The sequence below is a fragment of the Apis florea genome, unplaced genomic scaffold (assembly GCF_048593485.1).
Source record: "Apis florea isolate Af1SG1 unplaced genomic scaffold, ASM4859348v1 contig_3587_pilon, whole genome shotgun sequence".
In the NCBI taxonomy this organism is placed as follows: Eukaryota; Metazoa; Arthropoda; class Insecta; order Hymenoptera; family Apidae; genus Apis; species Apis florea.
This window is the reverse complement of record NW_028256789.1, coordinates 3,747,035-3,772,134: the sequence shown is the minus strand read 5'-3', so window position 1 is coordinate 3,772,134 and position 25,100 is coordinate 3,747,035. Positions and strand designations below refer to the sequence as shown.

At 35.5% G+C, this 25,100-nt stretch overlaps 3 protein-coding genes across 5 annotated transcripts in view; 1 reads left to right on the top strand and 2 right to left on the bottom strand.

Annotated features, from left to right (window-relative positions):
* Positions 1-113: 113 nt before the first annotated feature.
* On the bottom strand, positions 114-9,899 carry LOC147656589 (uncharacterized). 2 transcript variants are annotated; one of them, XM_086914258.1, is made up of 11 exons: positions 9,772-9,899; positions 9,168-9,416; positions 8,941-9,084; positions 8,695-8,874; positions 1,399-1,476; positions 1,236-1,311; positions 1,043-1,151; positions 906-973; positions 708-828; positions 481-590; positions 114-422 (listed from the first exon to the last, which is right to left on the bottom strand). In XM_086914258.1, exons 2-11 carry the CDS (start codon positions 9,197-9,199, stop codon positions 267-269), a joined length of 1,074 nt encoding a protein of 357 aa, XP_086770384.1. In that variant the 5' UTR covers positions 9,200-9,416; positions 9,772-9,899; the 3' UTR covers positions 114-266. The 2 variants fall into 2 exon arrangements, with proteins under 2 accessions (XP_086770384.1, XP_086770385.1); XM_086914259.1 differs by lacking the exon at positions 9,772-9,899 and having other exon boundaries at positions 8,695-8,853; positions 9,168-9,229.
* Positions 9,900-10,555: 656 nt separating this feature from the next.
* Positions 10,556-20,663, top strand: LOC100865298 (LHFPL tetraspan subfamily member 2 protein). Its single transcript, XM_003690804.3, has 5 exons — positions 10,556-10,879; positions 19,014-19,196; positions 19,425-19,700; positions 19,807-19,920; positions 20,048-20,663. The coding sequence occupies exons 2-5, from the start codon at positions 19,070-19,072 to the stop codon at positions 20,188-20,190; spliced, it is 660 nt and encodes a 219-aa protein (XP_003690852.1). The 5' UTR covers positions 10,556-10,879; positions 19,014-19,069; the 3' UTR covers positions 20,191-20,663.
* A 2,431-nt stretch (positions 20,664-23,094) lies between these two features.
* Positions 23,095-25,100, bottom strand: part of LOC100865650 (uncharacterized) — a 28,451-nt gene continuing 26,445 nt past the window's right edge. The window contains exons 13-14 of one of the 2 annotated variants that reach the window (XR_015294150.1): positions 24,501-24,635; positions 23,560-24,309 (exon numbers count right to left, since the gene is read on the bottom strand). Coding sequence is in view for 1 of the 2 variants with exons in the window: in XM_086914255.1 (XP_086770381.1) it covers positions 24,076-24,309 (234 nt within the window). In the remaining variant the exon portion in view is untranslated. Of the gene's footprint in view, positions 24,310-24,500; positions 24,636-25,100 lie in introns of both variants that reach the window. The other variant, XM_086914255.1, reaches the window with a different exon arrangement.

Sequence of the window (25,100 nt, the reverse complement as noted above, 5' to 3'; positions counted from 1 at the left end):
CGATAAGAGCTTTCGCACGACAAAATCACGCCATTTCATTTTTCCTTTCGATTAATTTTGCCGATTTTTTCCAACTTTCTATTTTTTTCCAATAAACTTAAAAGAATATGATATATCTATTCCTTATCATTTTAATTATTATTTGAAGAAATGTTACATATATTATTTGGTTATTTCATTAAATTAATTCCATGAATCGAAAGATACAAATAATACATTAATAATAATTTTATTTGTAGAAATTTATGCAAATTTTTAGAAAATATTTATGAAAAACAAACATTCTGCCGTAAGATTTCGCAATCTTTTGACACGAATTCTCGAAAAGCATTATCTTTTAAAGATTCCCCACTTTGTCTTTGTTGTAAAATTTTTTCGAATATATACCATTCTTTTTCTTCTTTCTTCTTAATATCGTTTCCCTTGAAATTTAGATTTATAATAATATAAGAAATTAATTTTAGACAGAATTTTAATTACCTCGATGAAAATATATAAAAGACCTTTGCTTGTGCTGCCACGTAACATATAATTCTGATAATAGAGACAGTTTATTAATTCTTCTAAAATATTTCTTGTTAAATGATTATCTAAATGAAAAAGATTTTATTTCAGATTCCTCATTATTCAAAATAAATTATAATAATATATAATATTCAAAATATATATTCAATAAATAATATTCAAAATAAATTATAAATACTTACAGCTTAAATCTAAGTATTGCAATTCCAAATTTCCAATTGCCATTATTTCTCCATGTATTGGATAACTTTCTTTCCTAAAAGGATGGCATGGTATTTCATTTTCCACTATTGTTTTAAATTTCTGTGAATTAAATATTTAAAAAATGATTAATCTAGATCATGTGTCATTAAATAGTTTCTATAAATTTCACTCATTACATGCATAATATCTGAATCTTCAATTATATTTCCTTCTTCTTTTATTATCATCGAAGAATCCTGAAGAGCTAAAAAAATAATTTATTTCTTTATAAAAAGAAGTAGATAGAAAAATATATAATTTTTACGATATACACATTTTTTAGATCGTCGATTTTGTCGTGTTTTAAACTTATTATTAACATTTTTTCTAATTGATTCTCCATTTATGCTTTTATCAATTTCTTCCATTTTCTTCTTTTCCATCTATTAAATATTTAATAATTATATGAAAAAAATTTGTTCATTTTTTTTAAAACTATAGAAGAAGTTTAATAAACATTTGATTACCCATTCATCCAGCAATGCCAATTCAGCGAATTTTCTACGACGCAACTCTACAATTTCTTCGTGTTTTAAAGTAATTCTAGTTTTAAAATAACTCATCGATTAAATATATTATTTAATGTTAGATATTAATCAATATAGTATTAGTTAGAATAAATTATAATACATTTGAAGTTCCCGTAGTATTAATGATGCTCCTTCATCACATATTCTATTGCCAAGTAAAACTAAGCATCTTAAAGATCTGTAATAACAAAAAAACTTAGACTTTAATTGTAATTATAAGTTGCGCTTAATATATAATAATAAATAATAAAATATTTTTGTTTTTTTTACAGATATTATTTAAATGGTTATTGAATAATGAACAATGAACGAAAACAATAGAAAATATCTTGCGATATTATACTATCATATGATTATATTTATTATGTTATATTATATTTTTAATGCTGCATCAATATTTATAATAAAGCAAACTAATTACAATTTTTATAATTGATCCTAAACAATATAGCAGCTTAAGTAAAAAGTAAGCTTAGTAAGTAACAGGTAAATATATAATAGATAATTTTTGTCTTTAAAATTGTATTTTCCTTTAAATTAAACATTTCTGATAAAAACATTCTATTTTTTGGAATTTTTCCAGGATTCTTAGAAATAATTCCTGGAATTTCCCAAATTCTTGAACGAGATTGAAATTTTTGACCTCATATGATTTTATATCAGAAAATATAAGTTAATCGCTCAAAAAATTTTTTCAAGAATTTCGCCTGGAAAAATTAAATGGAATTATTATAAATATATTAAACAATAATTATAATTATGTAAATATAGTTAAATTAATTAATAATTAGAAAATATGTAATTTGAATTGTAAATTTTTCAATAAACGCCATTTTTCAAAAAATGAATGAGTTGTTTATTTAAAAAACCTTTATTCCCTATATTCCTTCTATTCCTATATTCCTATAATGTTTTAGATTAAAAAATATCTAATTTTAATTGTAAATTACATTCAATAAACATTATTTTTCAATAAATGAATGAGTTCTTTATTTAAAAAACCTTTATTCCCTATATTCCTTCTTTAGATTTAGGTAAATTATTAAAAAATGAATCTGGAAACATTAAAAATTTGTAAGATAAGTAAAAGGTAAGTATAAGGTAAGTATAGGGTAAGAATTTTTTTAATATTTTTTATATTTTTTAAAATCTTGGATTGTTTAAAAAATTTAACCAGTTTATTTATATTTTCAATGTTTATTTACAAAAAATTTCGAAAATTTTAAAAATATTGCGCCTGGGAAATAAAATTTTGATTTGTTTATAAAATATGGTCTGTTTATTAACATTTTCGGTTTGTTTATTTACATTTTCAATATTTATTTAAAAAAATTTCGAAAATTTTCAAGTATTTATAAAATACCTAAAATTACTTATCTTTATCTGCTGCTGTTCATTTTTTTATAAATAAAAGGGTTAAGGATTTATAAACGCGAATGTGGTTTTTTTAAATGGGACTGTACATTCTTTAATACATCAATCGTTGTCGCTTAGTATTCTCTATAAAAAAGTACTAAGCCATATATGGCAAAAAACTTATAGTTTAAGAGATAATTAGTATCCTCTAAACTAATGGTTTTTTACAAAAAATACCTCTATTCATTTTTATGGAGAATGCCAAGCTGCATAGATTGATGTATAAAAAAGTGTATAGTGCTATTTAAAAAAATAAAGGTGACCTTGATAACTTTTTTATAATTTGAGTTACAAAAAAATAGAGGGCACCGGAATACAGCCTTTTCGAAACCATGCAACTTTTATTCGAAGCATTTTTTAATATCGTGAAGAATAAGCGAGATATTTAATAAAAAAGATTGCCATCGAAATTCCCTGATCGATGTAAAATTTTTGTCCAAAAATGCGATTTTGTATTAGGAGAACATGATACGATAGGAGGTCGATCGAAAAATTTTTCCAAGAAATGATGTCGATTTCTCGGAATCTCTGAAATTCTTGGAAATGACGTCAAATTCTCGGAATCTCTAAACTTCTTGGAACTGGGGCCACGTTCTGTGTATCTCTAAAATTCTTGGAAGTGACGTCAAATTCTTGGAAATTTTCGGAAGTGTTCGAACCATAGTTCAACATTTTTCTATGTATCTCGCTTATTTTTCGAGATATGAAAAAATGTTTCGAATAAAAGTTACGTGGTTTCGAGAGGGGCATGTCCTGCTGCTGTTCATTTTTTTATAAATAGAAGGGTTAAGGAGTCATAAACGCGAAAGTAGTTTTTTTAAATGGGACTGTACATTTTTTAATGCATCAATCGTTTTCCCTTAGTATTCTCTATAAAAAAGTGCTAAGCCATATATGGCAAAAAACTTATAGTTTAAGAGATAATTAATATCTTCTAAACTAATGGTTTTTTACTAAAAATACCCCTAATCATTTTTATGGAGAATGCCAAGCTGCATAGATTGGTGTATAAAAAAGTGTATAGTGCTATTTAAAAAAATAAAGGTGACCTTGATAACTTTTTTATAAGTTGATATACAAAAAAATTGAGTGCACCGGAATACAGCCCTTTCGAAACCATGCAACTTTTATTCGAAGCATTTTTTAATATCGTGAAGAATAAGCGAGATATTTAATAAAAAAGATTGCCATCGAAATTCCCCGATCGATGTAAAATTTTTGTCCAAAAATGCGATTTTGTATTAGGAGAACATGATACGATAGGAGGTCGATCGAAAAATTTTTCCAAGAAATGACGTCAAATTCTCGGAATCTCTGAAATTCTTGGAAATGACGTCAAATTCTCGGAATCTCTAAACTTCTTGGAACTGGGGCCACGTTCTGTGTATCTCTAAAATTCTTGGAAGTGACGTCAAATTCTTGGAAATTTTCGGAAGTGTTCGAACATAGTTCGACATTTTTCGATGTATCTCGCTTATTTTTCGAGATATGAAAAAATGTTTCGAATAAAAGTTACGTGGTTTCGAGGGGGGCATGTCTTGCTGCTGTTCATTTTTTTATAAATAGAAGGGTTAAGGAGTTATAAACGCGAATGTGGTTTTTTTAAATGGGACTATACATTTTTTAATGCATCAGTCGTTGTCCCTTAGTATTCTCTATAAAAAAGTGCTAAGCCATATATGGCAAAAAACTTATAGTTTAAGAGATAATTAATATCTTCTAAACTAATGGTTTTTTACAAAAAATACCCCTAATCATTTTTATGGAGAATGACAAGCTACATAGATTGGTGTATAAAAAAGTATATAGTGGTATTTAAAAAAATGAAGGTGACTTTGATAACTTTTTTATAATTTGAGTTACAAAAAAATTGAGGGCACCGGAATACAGCCCTTTCGAAACCATGCAACTTTTGTTCGAAGCATTTTTTAATATCGTGAAGAATAAGCGAGATATTTAATAAAAAAGATTGCCATCGAAATTCCCCGATCGATGTAAAATTTTTGTCCAAAAATGCGATTTTGTATTAGGAGAACATGATACGATAGGAGGTCGATCGAAAAATTTTTCCAAGAAATGACGTCAAATTCTCGGAATCTCTGAAATTCTTGGAAATGACGTCAAATTCTCGGAATCTCTAAACTTCTTGGAACTGGGGCCAGGTTCTGTGTATCTCTAAAATTCTTGGAAGTGACGTCAAATTCTTGGAAATTTTCGTAAGTGTTCGAACATTAGATCGACATTTTTCGATGTATCTCGCTTATTTTTCGAGATATGAAAAAATGTTTCGAATAAAAGTTACGTGGTTTCGAGGGGGGCATGTCTTGCTGCTGTTCATTTTTTTATAAATTGAAGGGTTAAGGAGTTATAAACGCGAATGTAGTTTTTTTAAATAGGACTATACATTTTTTAATGCATCAATCGTTTTCCCTTAGTATTCTCTATAAAAAAGTACTAAGCCATATATAGCAAAAAACTTATAGTTTAAGAGATAATTAATATCTTTTAAACTAATGGTTTTTTACAAAAAATACCCCTATTAATTTTTATGGAGAATGCCAAGCTGCATAGATTGGTGTATAAAAAAGTGTATAGTGCTATTTAAAAAAATAAAGGTGACCTTGATAACTTTTTTATAAGTTGATTACAAAAAAATTGAGGGCACCGGAATACAGCCCTTTCGAAACCATGCAACTTTTATTCGAAGCATTTTTTAATATCGTGAAGAATAAGCGAGATATTTAATAAAAAAGATTGCCATCGAAATTCCCCGATCGATGTAAAATTTTTGTCCAAAAATGCGATTTTGTATTAGGAGAACATGATACGATAGGAGGTCGACCGAAAAACATTTCCAAGAAATGACGTCAAATTCTCGGAATCTCTGAAATTCTTGGAAATGACGTCAAATTCTGGGAATCTCTAAACTTCTTGGAACTGGGGCCAGGTTCTGTGTATCTCTAAAATTCTTGGAAGTGACGTCAAATTCTTGGAAATTTTCGTAAGTGTTCGAACATTAGATCGACATTTTTCGATGTATCTCGCTTATTTTTCGAGATATGAAAAAATGTTTCGAATAAAAGTTACGTGGTTTCGAGGGGGGCATGTCTTGCTGCTGTTCATTTTTTTATAAATTGAAGGGTTAAGGAGTTATAAACGCGAATGTAGTTTTTTTAAATGGGACTGTACATTTTTTAATGCATCAATCGTTTTCCCTTAGTATTCTCTATAAAAAAGTGCTAAGCCATATATGGCAAAAAACTTATAGTTTAAGAGATAATTAATATCTTCTAAACTAATGGTTTTTTACAAAAAATACCCCTATTCATTTTTATGGAGAATGCCAAGCTGCATAGATTGGTGTATAAAAAAGTGTATAGTGCTATTTAAAAAAATAAAGGTGTCCTTGATAACTTTTTTATAATTTGAGTTACAAAAAAATTGAGGGCACCGGAATACAGCCCTTTCGAAACCATGCAACTTTTGTTCGAAGTATTTTTTAATATCGTGAAGAATAAGCGAGATATTTAATAAAAAAGATTGCCATCGAAATTCCCCGATCGATGTAAAATTTTTGTCCAAAAATGCGATTTTGTATTAGGAGAACATGATACGATTGGAGGTCGATCGAAAAATTTTTCCAAGAAATGACGTCAAATTCTCGGAATCTCTGAAATTCTTGGAAATGACGTCAAATTCTCGGAATTTTTAAAGTTCTTGGAACTGATGTCAAATTCTCGGAAATTTCCAAATTTTTAAGATTGAAATTTTTGACCGAATATATGAGTTTGTATCAGGAGAATATAATTTGACAGGAAGTTGCTCGAGAAATTTTTCTAGGAATTTTGCCTATTCCTGGAAATGATGTCAAATTCTTAAAATTTTTCCACACATATTATACACGTTATTATAAATTCATATGCCAAGATGAGTCAATTAATAATTAGTTAATATATAATTTTAATTGTATATTATGTTCAATAAATGTTACTTTTTAATAAATGTATGAATTTTTTTTTAAAAACCTTTATTCCTTCTTACATTCCTTCTAATCCTTTAGATTTAAGTAAATTATTAAAAAATATTTTCTGAAAAATCATTATCAATTAATCAATCAAAAATATTAAAGTTATGTAAAGTAAATAAAGAGTAAAGAGTAAATACAGAATATATATTGTTTTCTTTTTCAATTATATTATTCTATTTAAAAATTATTAGAAAATTTGAGTAAATTTTATAGAAATATAAATTGAACAGAAACATTTCGAGAAATTGTGGCAGTTCTTGACGTCAAATTCCTGGAATTATCGAAATTCTTAAAGTAAAATAAAAGTTTTGGTATTAATATAAAATTAATTTTTATATTAGGAGAATATAACTTTAAATGAAGTAACTTTTATACTTATCTTTTGTACTTACCTTTTATATTTATTTGTTAAAGATAATATTTCAGCATTTATGTATTTTTTATGCATTTTACTTAGTATTAATTATGGAAATATAGAATATTAAATTATGAAAATTAATGTACTTTCTTTTCTTATAATTACTTTTATATATTCAACTTTTTAATCATAGCAATCATATTCTACATGTTTGCAATAATAAATATATATGTGACATATATGAATAATGTGTATAAAAAATGGAAATACATAAAGATATAATATAATTATATATAAGATATATAAACATAATGATGTAGTACAAAAAGAATAAGCATATGTAATAATGCAAATAATGTATCGTTTATAATATATATATACATATATATATATATATAAGAACAAATTATTGCAATTAATAATAAAATATATCAATAATAATAATTCATTAATAATAAAATATATCAATAAATATATCAATAAATTAGAAAAAATGAACCAATGAAATTAATCAGAAGATAAATGAGAAAAACAATAGTAGAAGGAATATAATAACATTGTAAAAATTGTGAAATCAGCGTCATCTTTATTATTATGATATACATAAATGAAACATATAAATAAAGAAAGTAAATATTAAGATAAAGATAGAGATAGATATAAGAATTATTTGTTATTACCATCTCTTGATTGGCAAAAATATACTAGAATAGAGTAAGAATTGACTTTCTCTTGCTATCTTTTGATTATTAGAAGTAGAATAAGGTAGAGTAAGAATTGATTGTAACTGCCATCTCTTGACTTGCAAAAATAAATTAAGATAAGTAAGAATTGACTATTATTGCCATCTCTTGATTGCTAAAAGCAGGATAAAATAAAGTAATGAATTGACTTTTTTTGTCATTTCTTGGCTGCTAAAAGCTAAAAGCAAGATGAGGTAGAGTAATAATTGACTGTTATTACCATCTCTTGATTAAAAATAGAGTAAGATAAAAAGTAAGATAAGAATTGAATATTAACGTCATTTTAGAGAAATATTTTTGATATTCCAAAATTGTTGGTGATGATAGTTAATTTTTATTCTATTTCTATCCTTTTCCTAATATTTTTTATCCTTATAGTTTATATAGTTATACATGTTTCATTTGTGATATTCTCTATTGATTCTGATTTCTCAATTTTTATTCTAGCTTTTATCTTTGTTCCATTTTTCTTAAACTTTCCTTGTTTGCATTCTGATTATCGTAATCCCTTGATTAAAAATTATAATGAAGTTTATTTGAATGTTTTTTATATGTATATAAAGAAATATATCTATACTTTTATTTATTAAAAAATATACATATATTGTAAAATTTTTCTATATACTTTATAGATAAAGATATATATTTTATATGTAAATTTGTTTTCTAATAATATTTTCTATCGTGGAATTTTTAAGGAATTATTGTTAAAGATTGTGAAAAAGAGGAATGATCTGGGACGAAATCTGGGAATAGTGAGTGTGAAATAACTATAAATACATATATATATATATATATATATATATATATATATATATATATATATATAACATATAATGCTGATGAATTTACCTGTTTGTTCGAAGCATTTTTCCTATATGACTCGCTCCATTTTTCGTTATATGATTATATGCCAAATTTAATATAGTTAACTTAGGATTATTCGGAGGATCATGGTATTCTAATTCTTTTGCAATTTTCTTTATTCCATTATCAGTTATTTCACAAAGTCTCAAAGAGAGATATTTCAAACTAAATATTTTATCTATTAAATTATTTATTAAAACGATCTTACGTGTAACTTTACTATTCACTTACCTTCCTCCAGGTGTGCAGAGCAAATGATAATTTTCTTGCGTGTTCGGATTCATATCTAAATTTAAATCCTTGATGCATTTTATATTCATTATCATTTCCGCAATTTGCATGATGCCGAATGCGTTTATTTTACAGTTCGGTAATCTTGTAGGATATTAGATCACGATAAAAATATTTATTTTTCTTTTTTAAGCATGTAACGAAAAGGAAATGATCGTTTGATTTACTTTAATACTGTGATGGTATTATACTTTTGCATCGTAGAATTCAATGCATCTAATACACAGATCGATATCTCGCGCCGTACGGCGAAAAGAAAAAAAGAATTAGATCAAATGATACACATTATCATTATCATTATTATTAGTAAGAAATTTTTATAAAGATACTTATCTTTGCTTTCAATTTTTATCGGAGATAGGAATTTCTTGTTCGTATACGTTAAATGAAATATAGGAGATTCATCATCTTCGATTCTTAAAATAAAAGTTCTCGATCAAAATTATTGATAAATTTCGAATCATTTAGAAATGATTACTTCTCCGAAATTGTTGATACGCTGGATATACGGTAATCCATGTTTTTCTGAAATTTGAACGAAATTTTTTTTGTTTAAAAAATATAATTTCCTTCAAGAAAACTAAAATTAAGGAAATACGATAACCGGAAACTCACTACAATTTTTGGCAAGGGATAAACGTTGTATTCATCTGCATACTTCAAAAATTCAGTAGTAAAATTTTCGTTCAAATTCTTCAACGTATCGCCTAAATTAAATTAATCGTGTCGTCGATCGTTTTCATTCAAGAAAATAATATTCAAGAAATTTACCTCCTAACGATGATATTTTATCTCTAGCCGAAACAGTGTATTTGCTTTTTCTATCTACCATGATATTTCCTTTTATAAAACTTTCTCCCTACAACTTTAATCCGCGAGGTTAAAAATAAATTGTCACGAATCTATCGATCAATTGAACGTCGAATTTCATTGAAAATAATTCTTAAGTAATTTATTCCTTGGAAAAATTATTTTATTTTAATACATTGCATAGCACAAATGTTTGCCTATTCTTCGAAACGATGGAAACGTAACACCAGCGATAAACCCATAAATGCTGGCGCCTCTAAGGAACACCCTCTCTCGTAAACCATCCACCCCATGGTGGTTGTAATCCGAAGCCGAAAGAACGACATTCATCCCCATTGGATGGAACGAGGAAAAAGCTTATGGAAAGTATCGACCTTGGTTTCTGGTAGCGCTACGTAATGGAAAGGGATTCTGGCATCACGCTCAATAGTCAGGATTTTATATGGGATTAGGTTCGAAGCTTTAATTAAATTAACGATTACTTTGAAATATACAATATTTTTGCCATTATTATCAATCAATTTTATTAATTAAATTTTCATTACAAGCCAATAAGAGGTAATAATTTTTTTCGTAATGAAAGTCTCTTACTTTCTTCTTCTTCTTCTTCTTCTTCCTCTTCCTCTTTACCAACACGTCGTTTATTATTATAACTTTCTCTTCTTATCCTTCCACCCTTCCGCCGCACTTGCAGCCAATTATCGGTCAATCGACAAAAACTTAGCATCGAGATCCAACCAGTCTCAGTCATCAGGTCTTCCGTCCACGTTCGCCACGCGTTATAGCGGTGATCTCGAGCGGTTATAGCTTCAGTTCAGCTCGGCGCTTTGACCGCGCAGCGTCGCGCGTAGGAAGCGGATCGTCGAGCGCGCTTTGCCTTTTGACAGCGGGGAACACTCTCTCTCTCGGCTGTTTCCTCGCAGTTCCCGATACTTGGCCACTGGAATAATTTAAACATAAAAATTAAAAATCAAAGTTGTTCCATAAAGTAATCGGACGAGCGGAGAAAACGATTCTCGCTGTTTCGTGGTTTCTTTTGTGGTTGCACGAGGAAAACACGAGGACCGAGGTGGGTGAAAAATTTATTTCGAATCGTTCGCGTTTCTTTTCTTTCCTTTTTTTTCTTTTTTTCCTTCGTTCGGAGAGAGAAAGAGGCGAGCAAGTCAAAAGTGGATAGGTATACGTGTTCCCTTCGATGATCGAATATTTATTTCCTTTTGCTCCCCGGCGGAGAAACGGAATTATCGAGAAAGGCGAACAATAGAACGAGCAGTCCTTTGCGATGCAAAACAGGCAACCCCATTGATAGCCGGATCTCGAATGACACACGCGATCCTTTAATGCAATTGACTCTGCTTCGAGCGCGAGAGTAAGACTCGATAGATTCGTGAACTTTGAAAACCGAGCATCGTAAAAATTGTTTCTTTCGACGGACGAAATTTCGATTCGATACGATTGGATTCGATATGAATTTCGAATTGGAGAAAATTCGCGATGGATATGCATCGATTCGATTTTCCTCCTTCTCTCTCCCATTTTCTGCCGCACACGGCGAACCAAACGTGTGCCAATTGCATTAATTTACGACTGTTTACACCAGCATTGGGGTGTGCCATAAAACCACGGGGCCCACCACCACCACCACCACCATGAATTATGCATTTCGCGGGATAGTTTCGACTCTCTTTCTTCTCTCGTTCACAATCAACAACAAAAAACACACGCCCGCACAACTTTCGCTTCGCGAATCGTTCATCCGTTTTATAAAAGAAATTCCACACTTTATATATCCTTCGATACGTTTCTAACTCCAATGTCGCCTCTCTCTCGTTGAATTTATTTTGGACGACGGTAGACCGTTAAATTGGAACGAATTACGTTTAAACGAAAGCGACAGCAGAACGATTAATTAATTTATTTCGCTGGGACCTTCCTTTTTTTCTGCTCCCCGTTTTCCGACTTCTTCTTCTTCTTTCTAAATCAACGAGACAGCACGAAACGCCGTCTGAAACGAGATAGCGGGGGGATCGCGTAATCAAACGCATACAATCCTCCGCATAATCTTTCCGCAAAATTAGCAATTCTTCGAATCCTTCCTCTTCTTTTCCTCAGAGAGGAGAGAGAGAGAGAAAAATATCGTCACGAATCGTTTGCGATATTTCGCTTACGATAGGCGAAACGCCCCCACCATCCCCGAATGGCCCAGCGCGAGGCCGTAAACCTCGAAACTCGAAGATCTGGTTACGATCTGGTAAACCGCGACGATTCTGGCCCGTGCCACGACCAACACGCCTATGACAGTTATTACGTGGCGAGGCCCGCCAAGGTATTTCTACGATGTAATAATAACGCCTCCTCCGTGGCGGGGAAACACGGCCCTCGCCTTTCGCGAGTTGATAAAACGTTCCATTTTACGCGAATCGGGCGGAAACGAACTCTTCCTATTTGTATTTGCAAAATCTTCCACAGCTATCCGAAAATTGAAGAAAAATATTAAATAAGGATATTTATAGGATATGGAGGAGGAGCGAAGTAGTTGAGTGATTCAATTTTGAATTAAAATTGGATCGGTTGTGTACAGAGGAAGATTTATCGGATCACGCATAATAACATTTCCGATTCTTGTCTCTTTTTTCAATCGTAATTTTGAAAAAAATTCTCGTACAACACGATTTCACAACGATATTGGAATCCGCGCGTTGTAAAAAAAAAAAAGTTGTATTCTTCGGTTAATTATTAATTATACAGGGAATTAGAAAGCGTGGTCGCGGGAAAAGTTGTATCGAATTGTTGTTGTTGGCGGCAACGGGACAGTCGAGGGGAAAGGGGCTCGTTACCGAATCCATCTTCGAATCCTGTCACGATATGAATCGTGGGACAAATATGGTCGAAGGTATAAAGTATGCTCGGCGTGGTGTAACCGTGGCCTAGCCATTAAAGTTTCCCAATAAGGAGGGGTTTTACGCACGCACGTAAAGAACACAGAACGGAGCTCTGGCCAGACAGAATCGAGGCTCCTCCTCGCGTGGGAAGCGATAGTATTTCGATATCACCCTCGCGAGCGTGGACACGCGCGTCTCGACAATCTGCTCGCACACGTATGCGCGCTTATTCGAGCCGGCTTCTGTGTGTACACAGAGGAGAGATGCGTCATCAATATGTAGAGGAGGAGGGTAGGCGATTGTGTGTGCGATTGTGTGTACGTGTCTTTGAAACACGCGGCTCGAAAATTGCATTTCACGCGCCTACCAACGGTCTTCGACTCGTTCGCACAACCAAGGTATATCTTTCGATAATATTATTCGATATATTCCTGAAAACTCGAGCTTTGTAAATGCGTTTTTAACTCGTCGATGCTCGAAAATATTCCCGATTCGATAAAAAAATCCCCCCGCTGGAAACAGAGCGACGACGAGACGAAGAAACTAATCGCAAACGCATCTCCTTGCATCTCCTCGCTTCAAAGCGTGAATCGAATCGCGTCTTCGTACGCGAGCTCGCTTTGAACTGGCAGGCTTGACTACATTACAGGCCGCGCTCGCCTGTAAATTCACCTCTTCTTTCTTCTACCTCTTTTTTTCCCTCTCTTTCTTTTTCTTTCCTTCTTTCTCTCTCTCTCTCTCGAGAGAGAGGAGGAGAGCTCTCCGGCTGCTTTTTCCCCCAGCGCGTAGTACCTAACGGAGGAATGCGGGCGACTCGTGTACGAGGAGGAGCTGCACACGAACAAAGGGGAGTCGGCCAATTTCGGCGAGTAGAATAGAGGGAACGAACTGGGTCAAATGGATTTCCACCAAATAATCAACGCTCCTCGATCATTAAACCCTTTTCCCTTTAATAACCGCGGTCATCTGGTCGAAACAATTTTGAAACAATTTCGAAACAATCGTTTACACCCACGATGAAGGATGAAATTTCATCGATGCACGGAATATATTTTTTATCGAATAATCGTTCGACGAGTTGGAAGACATAGGTTGGAATGGCACAGTTGGTTCGAGAAATGAACCAAGGTGTAACAAAAGCAAGCGAAACGTTGGTGTCTATAGCTGGAAAACAGCTGGCCCGGAAATTTCTGCGCCCGTTAAACCCGCTAACTGCGCCAAACTCCGTGTGCGGTCTGACTAACACGTCGCTACGTCACTGCACTACTTACGTTATCGTATACACACATATCGGCCACACGTGACTCATTGCACGTGCCAATTTTAAAAGTAAAAGTGCAAGCGAAAAATTGAGATCCCATTTTCGAGAGGAGAGCGAGAAACGCTCTCGACGAATTTGTTCCAAGATTTCGTTCAACGATTCGTAGGAGACGAAAGATGGAAGAAGAGGGAAGAAACTGAAAGTGAATAGGATCCACCACCGCCTCTATTCATAGTGACGTGCAACGCGCGTGCAACTCGTTCGAAAAGCGAATGCACCATGCATTCCTAATCTTGGCGACGCGAGCAACATTGTTGTCTATCGAGAGCCTTTCCCTGCGCCGATCTCCACGATCTTACGAATGGCCGATTCGTGATCGATCGTCGTAAACGCTCTTGTTTTCCAAGGAAATCGCAAGGCAAAGGTACAACGACTTCTCGAGACGAGACGGGACGAGACGAGACGAGGATTCGACACCCGTCCCGCCGACTCTATTTATACGTTACCTGATAAGAATTTTTCAGAAGATTTGGAATCGGCGGTGTTTATCGCGCGCGCGATTCGTTCAGATTTATCAAGCTACGTAGAGTTCGTAGCACTTTGCGCGGACACGGGTTTATCGCGATCTTCAGGAAATGCCCACTTGCAACTTCCACCATTGCGATTATTGCGATTAAACGGACTCGAGAGAAACACTTTTGAAAATCCGACTCTCGTAAGAGTTTCCCATTCGTTTCGATGTAACCCTTTTTTCTGCGAATGATAAAATCGGGGTGGAAAAGGAGGATCACACCTCGTGTGATCGATCCCGCGAAAAGATGGAAGAAACTTTCAACTTGGCACTTCGTATTCGAAGGACGAAATGCAACGAAGGAAGGAAGGAAGCGGTTGGAAAGTTGTCCCAGCCGAGGCAAGATCGTCGTGAAATTCGTCGTCGTGCGATTCATTCGTCATTTTCCCCGCGCGTGTTCCCTCCTCGTGGCGCATTAAAATTCCAGAACGTAGCCATAGGCCGGGCGCGTATGCCAACGACTTTCGCGGCAAGCGTGTGCGCCGCGTCCCATTTGTACCAACACGTATCCAGAAATCAATTTATATTTATGATGTATCGGGGCTCGATGACACAGCGACTGGCTATGCTGGTCTCGAAGCGAGCCGGGGCGGGGGAGAGGGAACAAAACGGTGGAGGAGTAAGAAGGAAGAAAGAAAGAGGGGAAGGGAGAAAAGATGGGAAAAATATGTACACGCTCCTTTATTCCGTGGCCGACATTCTGGAAAACAAACATCTTCCGCGTGTTTCGAGCAACGGCGGGTCAATGGAGAGGTCGAAAAGAATGAAGACGAAGATGGCTTTCACAATGGCAGATTCCCGATATTTTTAATCTCAAATTTATTCAAATTTCCAGCAACTGTGACGAGCGAACGATTCGTGAGAGGAGAGGAGAGTTGTACGGAATAAAAGTTGCGGAAGAATTCTAGGTATCGATATCGTATGAAGGGGAAGGAGGGAATGAAGAGAGCAGAGAGAGACGTAGTCGAGAGCGCGCGATTATCTTAATTGCCGGGCCTAGGTAGATGCGCTGGAAATCACCGTTAAGCTTGGTCGTCTTGCTCGTGCTACCTTAATTATCCCCTCGGTCGTTCCACTGGGGAAGGCGCCTAACCATCCAACTGTTATCACGAGCCTCTTGTAAATAGGATTTCGCCTCGGAAGTAATAGAGTCGTGCACTTCCTGCTCATCGATCGACGTTGCGATCGTTGATCTTTAACCCGTATGTATATTCGTATGAAACGAGCATCGAGCACGACGGCAAAAGTTTTTCGAACGAATGAAAATCATGGTGAAACGTTTGCTTCGATCGAAGTCGAAGTTTCGATCAAGGGAAAGAGAGAATACGGAATTTGGAAAGGAGGAGAACGTTTCAAGATTAAACGCCGATTAATTCGGTCGAAACGGAGGTGGAAAGGCGTGCCGATGAGAAGCAGTTGCGTTACTGCTTTGCAACACCTCCCACGTTTTTTCTTTTTTTTTTTTATAAAGGATACATCCGTGGCGGAATGCCGCAACCCCTTTCGAAAGAGATTCATGGGAGATAGGCGTGGCTGTTCCAGGAACGCAAATCGTTCTACGAAACTGTAAATCTGCCCGTCGAACAAAAGGGGATTCAGCCTGGTAATCCGCTATCGACGAAGCCCCGAATTAAAAATGAGTTAAATGGGAAAAGAAACGGGTTTATGAAACGTATTCGCCTTCGAGACTACGCCTTCCGTTTCTCGTTCTACGAGAGGACGAATTACTACTAAATCACAATTATAAACGATGCACAGAATATTTATACTTAGGTTGTGCAACTTACGAGGGAGAGGTTCGAGGAATCGTTTTTCCGAAATATTTAATCGGGCACGATCAGGCTGAAATCACGATAAATTACCGTCGGATAAAATCGACGGTGTGCACGCCACGAGGAGGCAGGTAAAAGAAAAAGGGGAAACGAGGAGGAGGAGAAAGAAGAAGAAGAAGAAGAAGAAGAAGAAAGTGAGCATGGGAGAATCTCTGGATAGAAAGAGGGAACGAGAGAGAGAGAGAGAGAGAGACTGGAGAAGTAAGGGAGCACCTGTCCAACAGCTGCCTTGCAGATGGTCTGCATCGTTGCTAGATTATGCAACGATGGTAGGTGTCTCGTGTTTCTGTAATCGAACGCCAATTGTTTTAAATTTTGTCAACATTTTGTCCAATCTTGCCAGTCCTCGATCCTCTTCCATCCATTTTTTTCCACGCTCCTTTCGAGTTTCGAGAAAGGGATAGCCTTCGGTCCATCAAGATGTACGATTAAAACGTGCGAAGGTGACGAGGAAGAGGATTTGTATTTTCGTGTAGCGATAGGTTTGGGGGCAGGGGGCGCGGCGGCGGAAACGTGTGATTTGAATTTACGAGTGTGGAATTCGCACTGGCCGTCGACTTACGCCTTTCTGATAACGAGTTGCCGGACAGAGGACCCATTGCTCGATGACTAATGGTCGGAGCCTCTCCACCGACCACGAACAGAGGAAAGGAAAGATATCGCATTCCGTGATGCGAGGAAGAGGTTCAGGAACATCGCGGAAATCCCCTTCTTCTGTACCAGTTCTCTCCCCTTCACCTTGATTCCGTCAGAAATTCCATCGGATATTTTAACTTTTAACGACGACCAGTTGAGTGAATCTCATCTGCCCGCGTAGAATTTCGTTCCGCTTAGTTTCGAAGCCTTATTACTCCGCTCTTTTCCAACGAATTAAACGTCGAAAATTAATTCAGTAAGGGGGGGACTCGTGGCGAGACAATGGGCCCCTGCTGCACTCTCCACCAAGGCGTGGCTCGTGCTCCAACAATGGACGCGACGATTAAAATGGGCAAGGAAAGAAAAAAAAAAAAACAAGAAAAAAAAAGACGAGAGAGTCTGTCCGTCGAATGGTAGTCGGCCTACGTGCGAGCTTTGATCGCTCTTATCTCGTCCGTTCTTCTTCGAACGGATAACACGAATCGCGCGATTTATCGATATCACGTGTCGCCAAACATTTTCACGAGACACTTGATCGTGAAATAAAAAAGAAAAAAAAAAAAAAAAAAAAGGATTGTACGAATACCGAATGTGTGTGTGTGTTTTTTTTTTTAAACAGATGTTCGATGTCGAAACCAAGATCGTTGGAATAGAATAAAAGCGAAGTTGCGGAGTTTCTAGGGTACGATGAATCAACGCTTCCGGTGTTGGGGATTCATTAAATCCAACGCGAACTCGGAGACAGTATAAATACAAACAGCGATTAAGGGGCGATCCTAAGTAAACTCGGCCCTTCGAGTGGTTGTCGAGGAGGTCGCGCGCAAGAAATGACAAAAATAAGAGCGGCAGATGTACAACGTGAACGAATTTAATTAAACATCGCCCCTCCCTTCCATGCCAGTAGTAGCGAGGGCGATGCGACGCGATCGTTTGCCGGGCGTTGTCTATTTCATCTCAATATTTTTGTTCACGTTTTTCTTCGCTTTGTGGAAAAACACAAGAGTTTTCCGAAAGAAAAATATCGTCTCTTTCTCTCTTCTTTTATTTTCAAACATTTCATTTTTTTTGTTTTCCATTTACTTTATTCACTACTTATAAGTTCGTTCCTCTCTCTGAATAAAACGAGAACAGTTGCAGAATCCGTTCCATCTTTTCCATACGAAAACCGCGATACCGCGATCGTGGTCTACCGATTCGCCACACGTAGCGGCGTACATCAAAGGGGGGGAATCGCTCGTCCGACCGCGCAATGAACGAACGAACGAACGAAAACGATTAAGATTGCGGGTTTAAAGAGAGGAGAATCGAAAATCTCGTGGGGAAGAGCACGCGAAGGGCCCGATAAATCATCTCACAGACATCACCGAACCTAGGCCGATCTAAAGTTAGAAAGCAAAATAGGTCAGTTTTGAGGGAGGGGCAGGTTTCCGATCGATCTCTCCTCAGCCACGAACGTCGCTCGAACGAGGTATTGAAAGATTTTTGGTTGAATGGAACGTTGAATAGAAGATTGGAAATTTCTAAGAGTACGGTAGCACAGTTTTCGATCACCGGCAATAAATTTCGAAACTATTTCGATTCGAATCGTCGCGAACTCCTCGCTACGTTTTACGAGCGAACCGAAGAAAAGGATGCTTTGTTGGCGGGCACGAGTTTACGATTCCCACAAAATCAGAATAAAAAATCGAAACCGGTAAGGGGAAAAAAGGGAGGAGGTGCGCGGTCAAGCTTACGACTTTACTTTTAATGCGGGTCTGTTGGTTGGTTCGCGGGAAAGGGGACCGTACGTAACGTTTCCCCGAAATATATGTGAGCGGCATTTATTCTCGCGCAGTTGCCCGAAACTCTCGTCGATTCGTTGACCCCTCGAGCCGACTGAATCACGATAAGGGTGTCCACGAGTCATCTTTTCCAATTAGCCTCTCCAACGGGAGAAATGCGCACGATCGAAGGGAATCGTGGATTTACATCGTGGTCGAACAATTTCAAGAATAATATCCAATGGAATGGAAATGTTACAGCGGGAGATCGGAGCTCGAAGGATGGCAGCATAGGCGGCATACAATTGAACGGCAGCATGTGCTATGTGATAGTCACTGGTCGTAGTTTGCTGTGGACGTTGCTGTCCCTGGTGGCGTTAATGGCCGTTTTATCGGGCCTCATCACTCCGAAATGGCTGATTGGACCGCAGATGAAGGACACGAGTAACTATTTTCCTCTTGTTCTTCTTGTTTCTCTTTCCCTGATTATCGTGCGATTGAAAGAGCTTATACTTAACGGGATGCAATAGACTTGAACTTTAATGAGATTCCACGCTCTTTCGTTAGTACTTAATTAGCATAATTCATTCGAAACAAAAAATTATATCGAACGAAGAATCGATAGCTTTTTATTTTACTTTATTTTTTTTTTTTTTTTTTTCTAATTGTCAGAGAACGGATCAGAGTCCTACGTACCGACAGTTGGAATTTTCAATCGTTGCATCAGGCTGCACGGGAAGAAGACTCATTGCGCGAATTTTAACTTGGACGGCTTCGCGACGGATTCCAGTGTGTTTCCAGGCTGTTGGAAAGCCTCGTACTTCTTTTTGTCTTTCGGCCTGGCGATTATGGCGATGACGGTGTTGGCAGCTTTGGTTGGCTGCTGCATGCAGAGCATCGGCAGAAAAAGCATCTTCAATTTGGCTGGTGTGGCCCAAGTCATCGCTGGTAAGAAAAAAATTTCCGATAATGTGTTTGCAACAACACTTGTAATACATTTGTTTCGTTCTATTTTTTTCATCGATAATTCTACTTATCCTTTTGTCGTCCGCAGGAATATTTTATCTGTTGGGAATGATTTTGTATCCAGCCGGTTGGGGCGCAGAAAGGGTTCAAAGGATCTGCGGACCGGAAGCCGATGCTTTCTACCTCGCTGAATGCTCCTTAGGTAGTAGAAATTTAAAATGAGAAAGAGAGGACAAAAAAGGAACAGAGAGTTCTCTCTACTTTATCTGGCCCCCTTCTCCGAGATCGCCGAGGAAAGAAAGGGCTGAAAAATATGTTTTATCTTCCAGGTTGGGCTTTTTATAGTGCCGTGATAGGGGTCGGGTTGACGTTTATTTGCGCAGTAATCAGTGGGCAAGCGGAAAAGTCGACAGCCAGCGACAAAGTTCAAGACAAGATGAACGAGGGGAAAACTTTGATTTGTCTCGCGTGAAACGAGAAAAATTGGGGAACGTATCATCTGATCGATGCTTTTTGGAACATCCACGCGTCACCATTTTCTGCGCCAGAAAATGAACGATGAAAGAAAATGCCAAATAATACTACTTCCTCTTCTCGACGAAAGAAAGAGAAAAAGAGGAAATTTGTCGCGGGACCAAATTGAGGATCAAGGTCGGTGATACTTCTTGACGAAGTTATTAAATTTTTGCTCGGACGGAGAGTATTACTTATCACCAGAAATGAATCTGTGCCAATTAATCCTTCCCCAAGTTTTCTATCGAAATATAGCATTGTAGTTGTTTTACGATAAGTACAATTGTGAACGTATTTTTTTTTTTTTTTTTTTTTTTACTACAATTTTTTTACAAATGTACATGACACGGATATTCGTATAGGAGATAAGGTATAAGAGGAAATTATGTATTATACAAGGAAGAAATAAATGGAGGATACACTGTTGAAAAATTCGTTTCTTCTTCGTGTTCGTTTATAAATTATAGAAAAAACGCTCGCATGTTTTTTTCTATCATTTTTTATTAATTCATTGAGAACAAGTGTATGGTCAGCTTACTATTATATCTAATAATAAATAATCGTAATTGTTTAAAATTCGTGTAAAAAAGACAAAAAGGGAAAGGATTCGACGGTCGATGCGACATCGAATCTCTTCGAACAATATGTTCCAAAAAGAGGAGAGAAAAAGAGAGAGAGAAAAAAAAAACTTGCGTTTCCTACCGTTTATACCGAGGAGGAATAAACTGTTCGAAACTTTCTTACTGAAATAAAAACGCAGGACACTCTTTCTCCGTAAAGAAACCGTAATAGTCACCTGTGACGAAAGTTTCGAGGAAGAAATTAGAAAACGGAGACACAAAAAGTATCGATGAATGTAATCGTCACGACGATTGTCCTCGTATACGCTTAGGATCGATCTCTCGAGAAGCATCGCGGTGTGTATGGTCTTTTCTTTACAAAAAGAAACAACGGGGGAACTTGTCTTGAATATAAATTACTACGCGTGGATTAAGGTGAGAGCCCCTAAACGCGGACTGTACACGTAAACGATATATCGAGATGCAACTCTTGGAAAAAACTAATAATAATAATATTAATAATAGTAATAATAATAATAATAATAATAATAATAATAATAATAATAAGAATACAAGAGAAAACAAGAGAAATTGCGATACGTGTGATTTCTGTTGTGCTGGCCAATGTACACCAATACAATATCGACTTCTATAAATGTACACGATTAATTAATTAATTAATTAATTTGCCTGCAATCGCTCGTTTCTCCAGCCACACATAATAATCTCTCATCCATTACACACAATCGTTCGCGGCATCCGGTTAATTGTTGCGGTTAAAAAGTAATCGCCCACGATGAAATGTAACAACAAAAAAAAGAAAACAAAAAAAAAAAAAAGAAAAAAAAATGGATGAATTCGCTAGAAAAATCTAGAATAGATCGTTGCCAAAAAATTACTCTTCACTCTCTTTTTAGGCGAAACGGATAAATGAGAACAAAAGTGAATAACCTCGATTCCTTGCCTCCTCGATCGAGAGTGGTGCGCGATGAAATTAATCAATCGATCGAATTGATCGAAGAAAGAAGCTCTCAAACGTGTCTTTCATTTCATTCTCATTTATCGACTCGTTTGTTGTCTTCCGATCGAAAGCGATCGAACGTAAATATCGACGAGCGAATCGTCGGCTGTCAGTCGATTTTATGTACACACGTATATAAATAATCAAGGCACCAAGGGAATTAACAGTCAATAAATAACGCGGCTTGACACGTCGTTCCTGCGTGTATTCGGAACGACGCTTCGGAAAATGTTCTTTTTCTTTCTTCCTATCTTTCCTTTCCTTTCCTTTTTTTTTTTTTTTTCATTTCATTTTTATTTCTGCCTTTCCCTTCAACGAGCACGGAATTAAAATTCATCAGCGTATTAATATTAAAATCGATCCACCATCGTGAAAATATCGCGACACACTCACCATACCGAGTATTTAATTTTAGATAGCGCGTGTTATTTGGTTGGACGAGCTCTACTTACACCAGCTAACGCCACCTTCATCTATCAGATACATCATCTTAAAATTAACGTGGGAATTAAACTATCTCAAGACCGTCTCTACGGGAATGTCAGTTTAAGACAAACGTGGATCCGTGCGATTTTTGACGCTAGGACACACTTTTAACACGCTTTACCTTCCGTCTATTATGTATTTTTTATGCAAAATTAATTCAACGATTATGATATTCCCTTTTTTCTTCTTTTTTTTTTTTTTTTTTGGAAGGGGGGATTTCCTCGCAAGAGGTGTTAATCAAAATGCGATCAAAATTAAACGATTTTAGTTCAAAAAATAGTAATATTAATTAGAGACGTTAAAAAAAGAGAGAGAGAGAAAAAAGAAGAAAGTAGACATATACGTATAATAAAAATAATAGGAATCTTTCCGATTTCAATTTGCAGCTTCACGATATCCTTTCTCGATCTCGATCGTTCATCGACGTTTCGCAAACGACAGAACTCATTAGGCAAATGCAGTTTGCTTGTAAACGATCGTTAATATTATGTACATTAACTACGCGATAAGAATTATATATCTGGTTCAAGGCCAACCAATATGTTTCAAGTATTACTTTAAATTTTAAATTCTTGAACCAAGTTTATTATTAAGTTTCTAATTTGTGACTAACAGGAAGTAAGTTCAGGATAAATTAATAAACTTCTTCTAAATCGTCATCCTCTTCTTGATCTTTAAGTTTAGGTTCATTTATCGTTTCTTTCCACATGCAATTTATATATAAATATAAGTTGAATCGCGATCGCTGAAGAAACGCAATACGGAAACATGATCCGATCCAATCCGGCTCGAGTAATTTTTTTTTTTTTTTTTAGCTTTTTTTTACTCTTTTATATATAAAAAAATTCCTATAGACAAGGAGCAGTCTCTTTATTGTTTCTTTCTAATACGAAAAATCAAAATATCTTTTATCATTCATTTACTCCGGATTGTTTTATTTTCTCATCGAATAACTTCTTCTTCTCCATCTTCGATCTCTTCGTGACGTAATTATTTTACAAAAAAAAAAAAAAAAAAAAAAAAAAGAAAAAAAAACCACGAAACAAAGAGCCGAGAATGCTCACAAAATTACTGTGCTATTCCGTTCGTTAAGATTGAACGTTAAATATCGTATTATATAAATCGGACGAGAGCGTAAATTGATATAAAACGTAACAAGATTAGCACGAAACATCACAGCGTGTAAAATCGAAGTGAAACGAACGTGTGTTGTGAGACAGAGCGTGAGACGAAAAACATCATTAATAAAATATCGTAAAACTTCATTAAAAAAACTTCATTTCTTAATCTGATCCAGTTCTTTTCGTATTTTATATAAAATCAATCTCTAAAAAAAAATTCGATCGTCCTAATCATCTATCAATTATATACCACGAGTCGGCCTTTTATTGCTCGTGTGGTGCCCCACAACGCTCAACCCTATTAACGATATAAAGCGAGTTTGATTGTAATCGAAGCATATCGGTAATTGTTTATAATCAACTCCATATCGAGCAGTCTGGGCGTTTAATTGTCATCGAACTATTAATAACATAGGCTTGTCGGGCTGAAACGCAAACCAACGAGCATTGTATTTAAATCGCCAATGAGAAAGCTTCGACCGACCACCAATTGTTCGCCAGACGGCTCGATAAGATTCTCGGAGTTGTTCAAGAAAATGCATAAAAAATACCGCAATTTGATTTGGCTCGAGGCGTAAGCGTCACCAAAAAAAACGCTGCTAAAAATTATTCAACAGATCCGCCGCCAATTTTTTTTTTTTTTTTTTTTTTTTTCGTTACGTATCGGGGGCGAAGATCTTTACGGTATTCTCAGAATTTTGCGCATTCGAGCGCATCGCTCGTCTTTTCTCCTCGATCAATTGTCTTCGAGCCTGTTCCCTCGCTTCCCTTGCTTTTTTATTCGCCTCGCTGTTGGCCGTCGATTTTGATTTGTGAATTGGTGGGACGCGACGTTTCGCCGTGGTACCATTCTGCGGAATCGAAGTAATCGTCTTTTTTTCTGGTACGGTCTGGAAAACAAAAAAAAAAAAAAAAAATTAAAGAGATAAAATTAAAGAGTACGCGAAAAGATACGATATGTACAATACGATCAATAGAGAAATTTAATTGGAGAAATTTAAAGAAATTTAAAGGAAAAGAGGAGAGTCGAGAGTCAGGTTGAAAAGTTAAAAGGAAAATGTGGATGACGAGGAAAACATACTTATATAGAAGTATGATCCATCTTGAACTTCTTGATAATTTTTCTAAAACTGGCAGCAAATTCTTTGACCCCTCGTTACTTTTATACTTTTGCAAAAATTTAAAGAAATACCGGAGGCAGAAGAAGACATTTATTCTAGAAACGCAAGGGGATACATTTGATCGTTGTTATATATAATGATTTAATTTAGAAAAAATTATATAGAACGCCGGGATTCAAGATGTAACAGCCGATTTTTAAAAATATAAGAACAAGACTCAGAATACCGTATACATATAAATACAACGATAATCTACAAAGAGTTCGATTCGACTTGAGAAACGTATATATGTGCCTCATTCTGAGGAAATTCTTAGCATTCGGCGAACTCGAATGAATTTCGATATTGTCCGGGAACAATTGCATATATTTCAATTCTTCGAAATAAGGATTCACGTGAAATCCTTTTTTCAACGGTAGACAACTATTTAGATCGATGGATTTAATATTTTTCCCATTCTTTTGATTGAACAAGGGACGAATAAGGAAATCCGAATGAACATGCTGCGAAATATCCATGACGACATTAGCATTGACATTGGACGATTTTATATTTTTAGT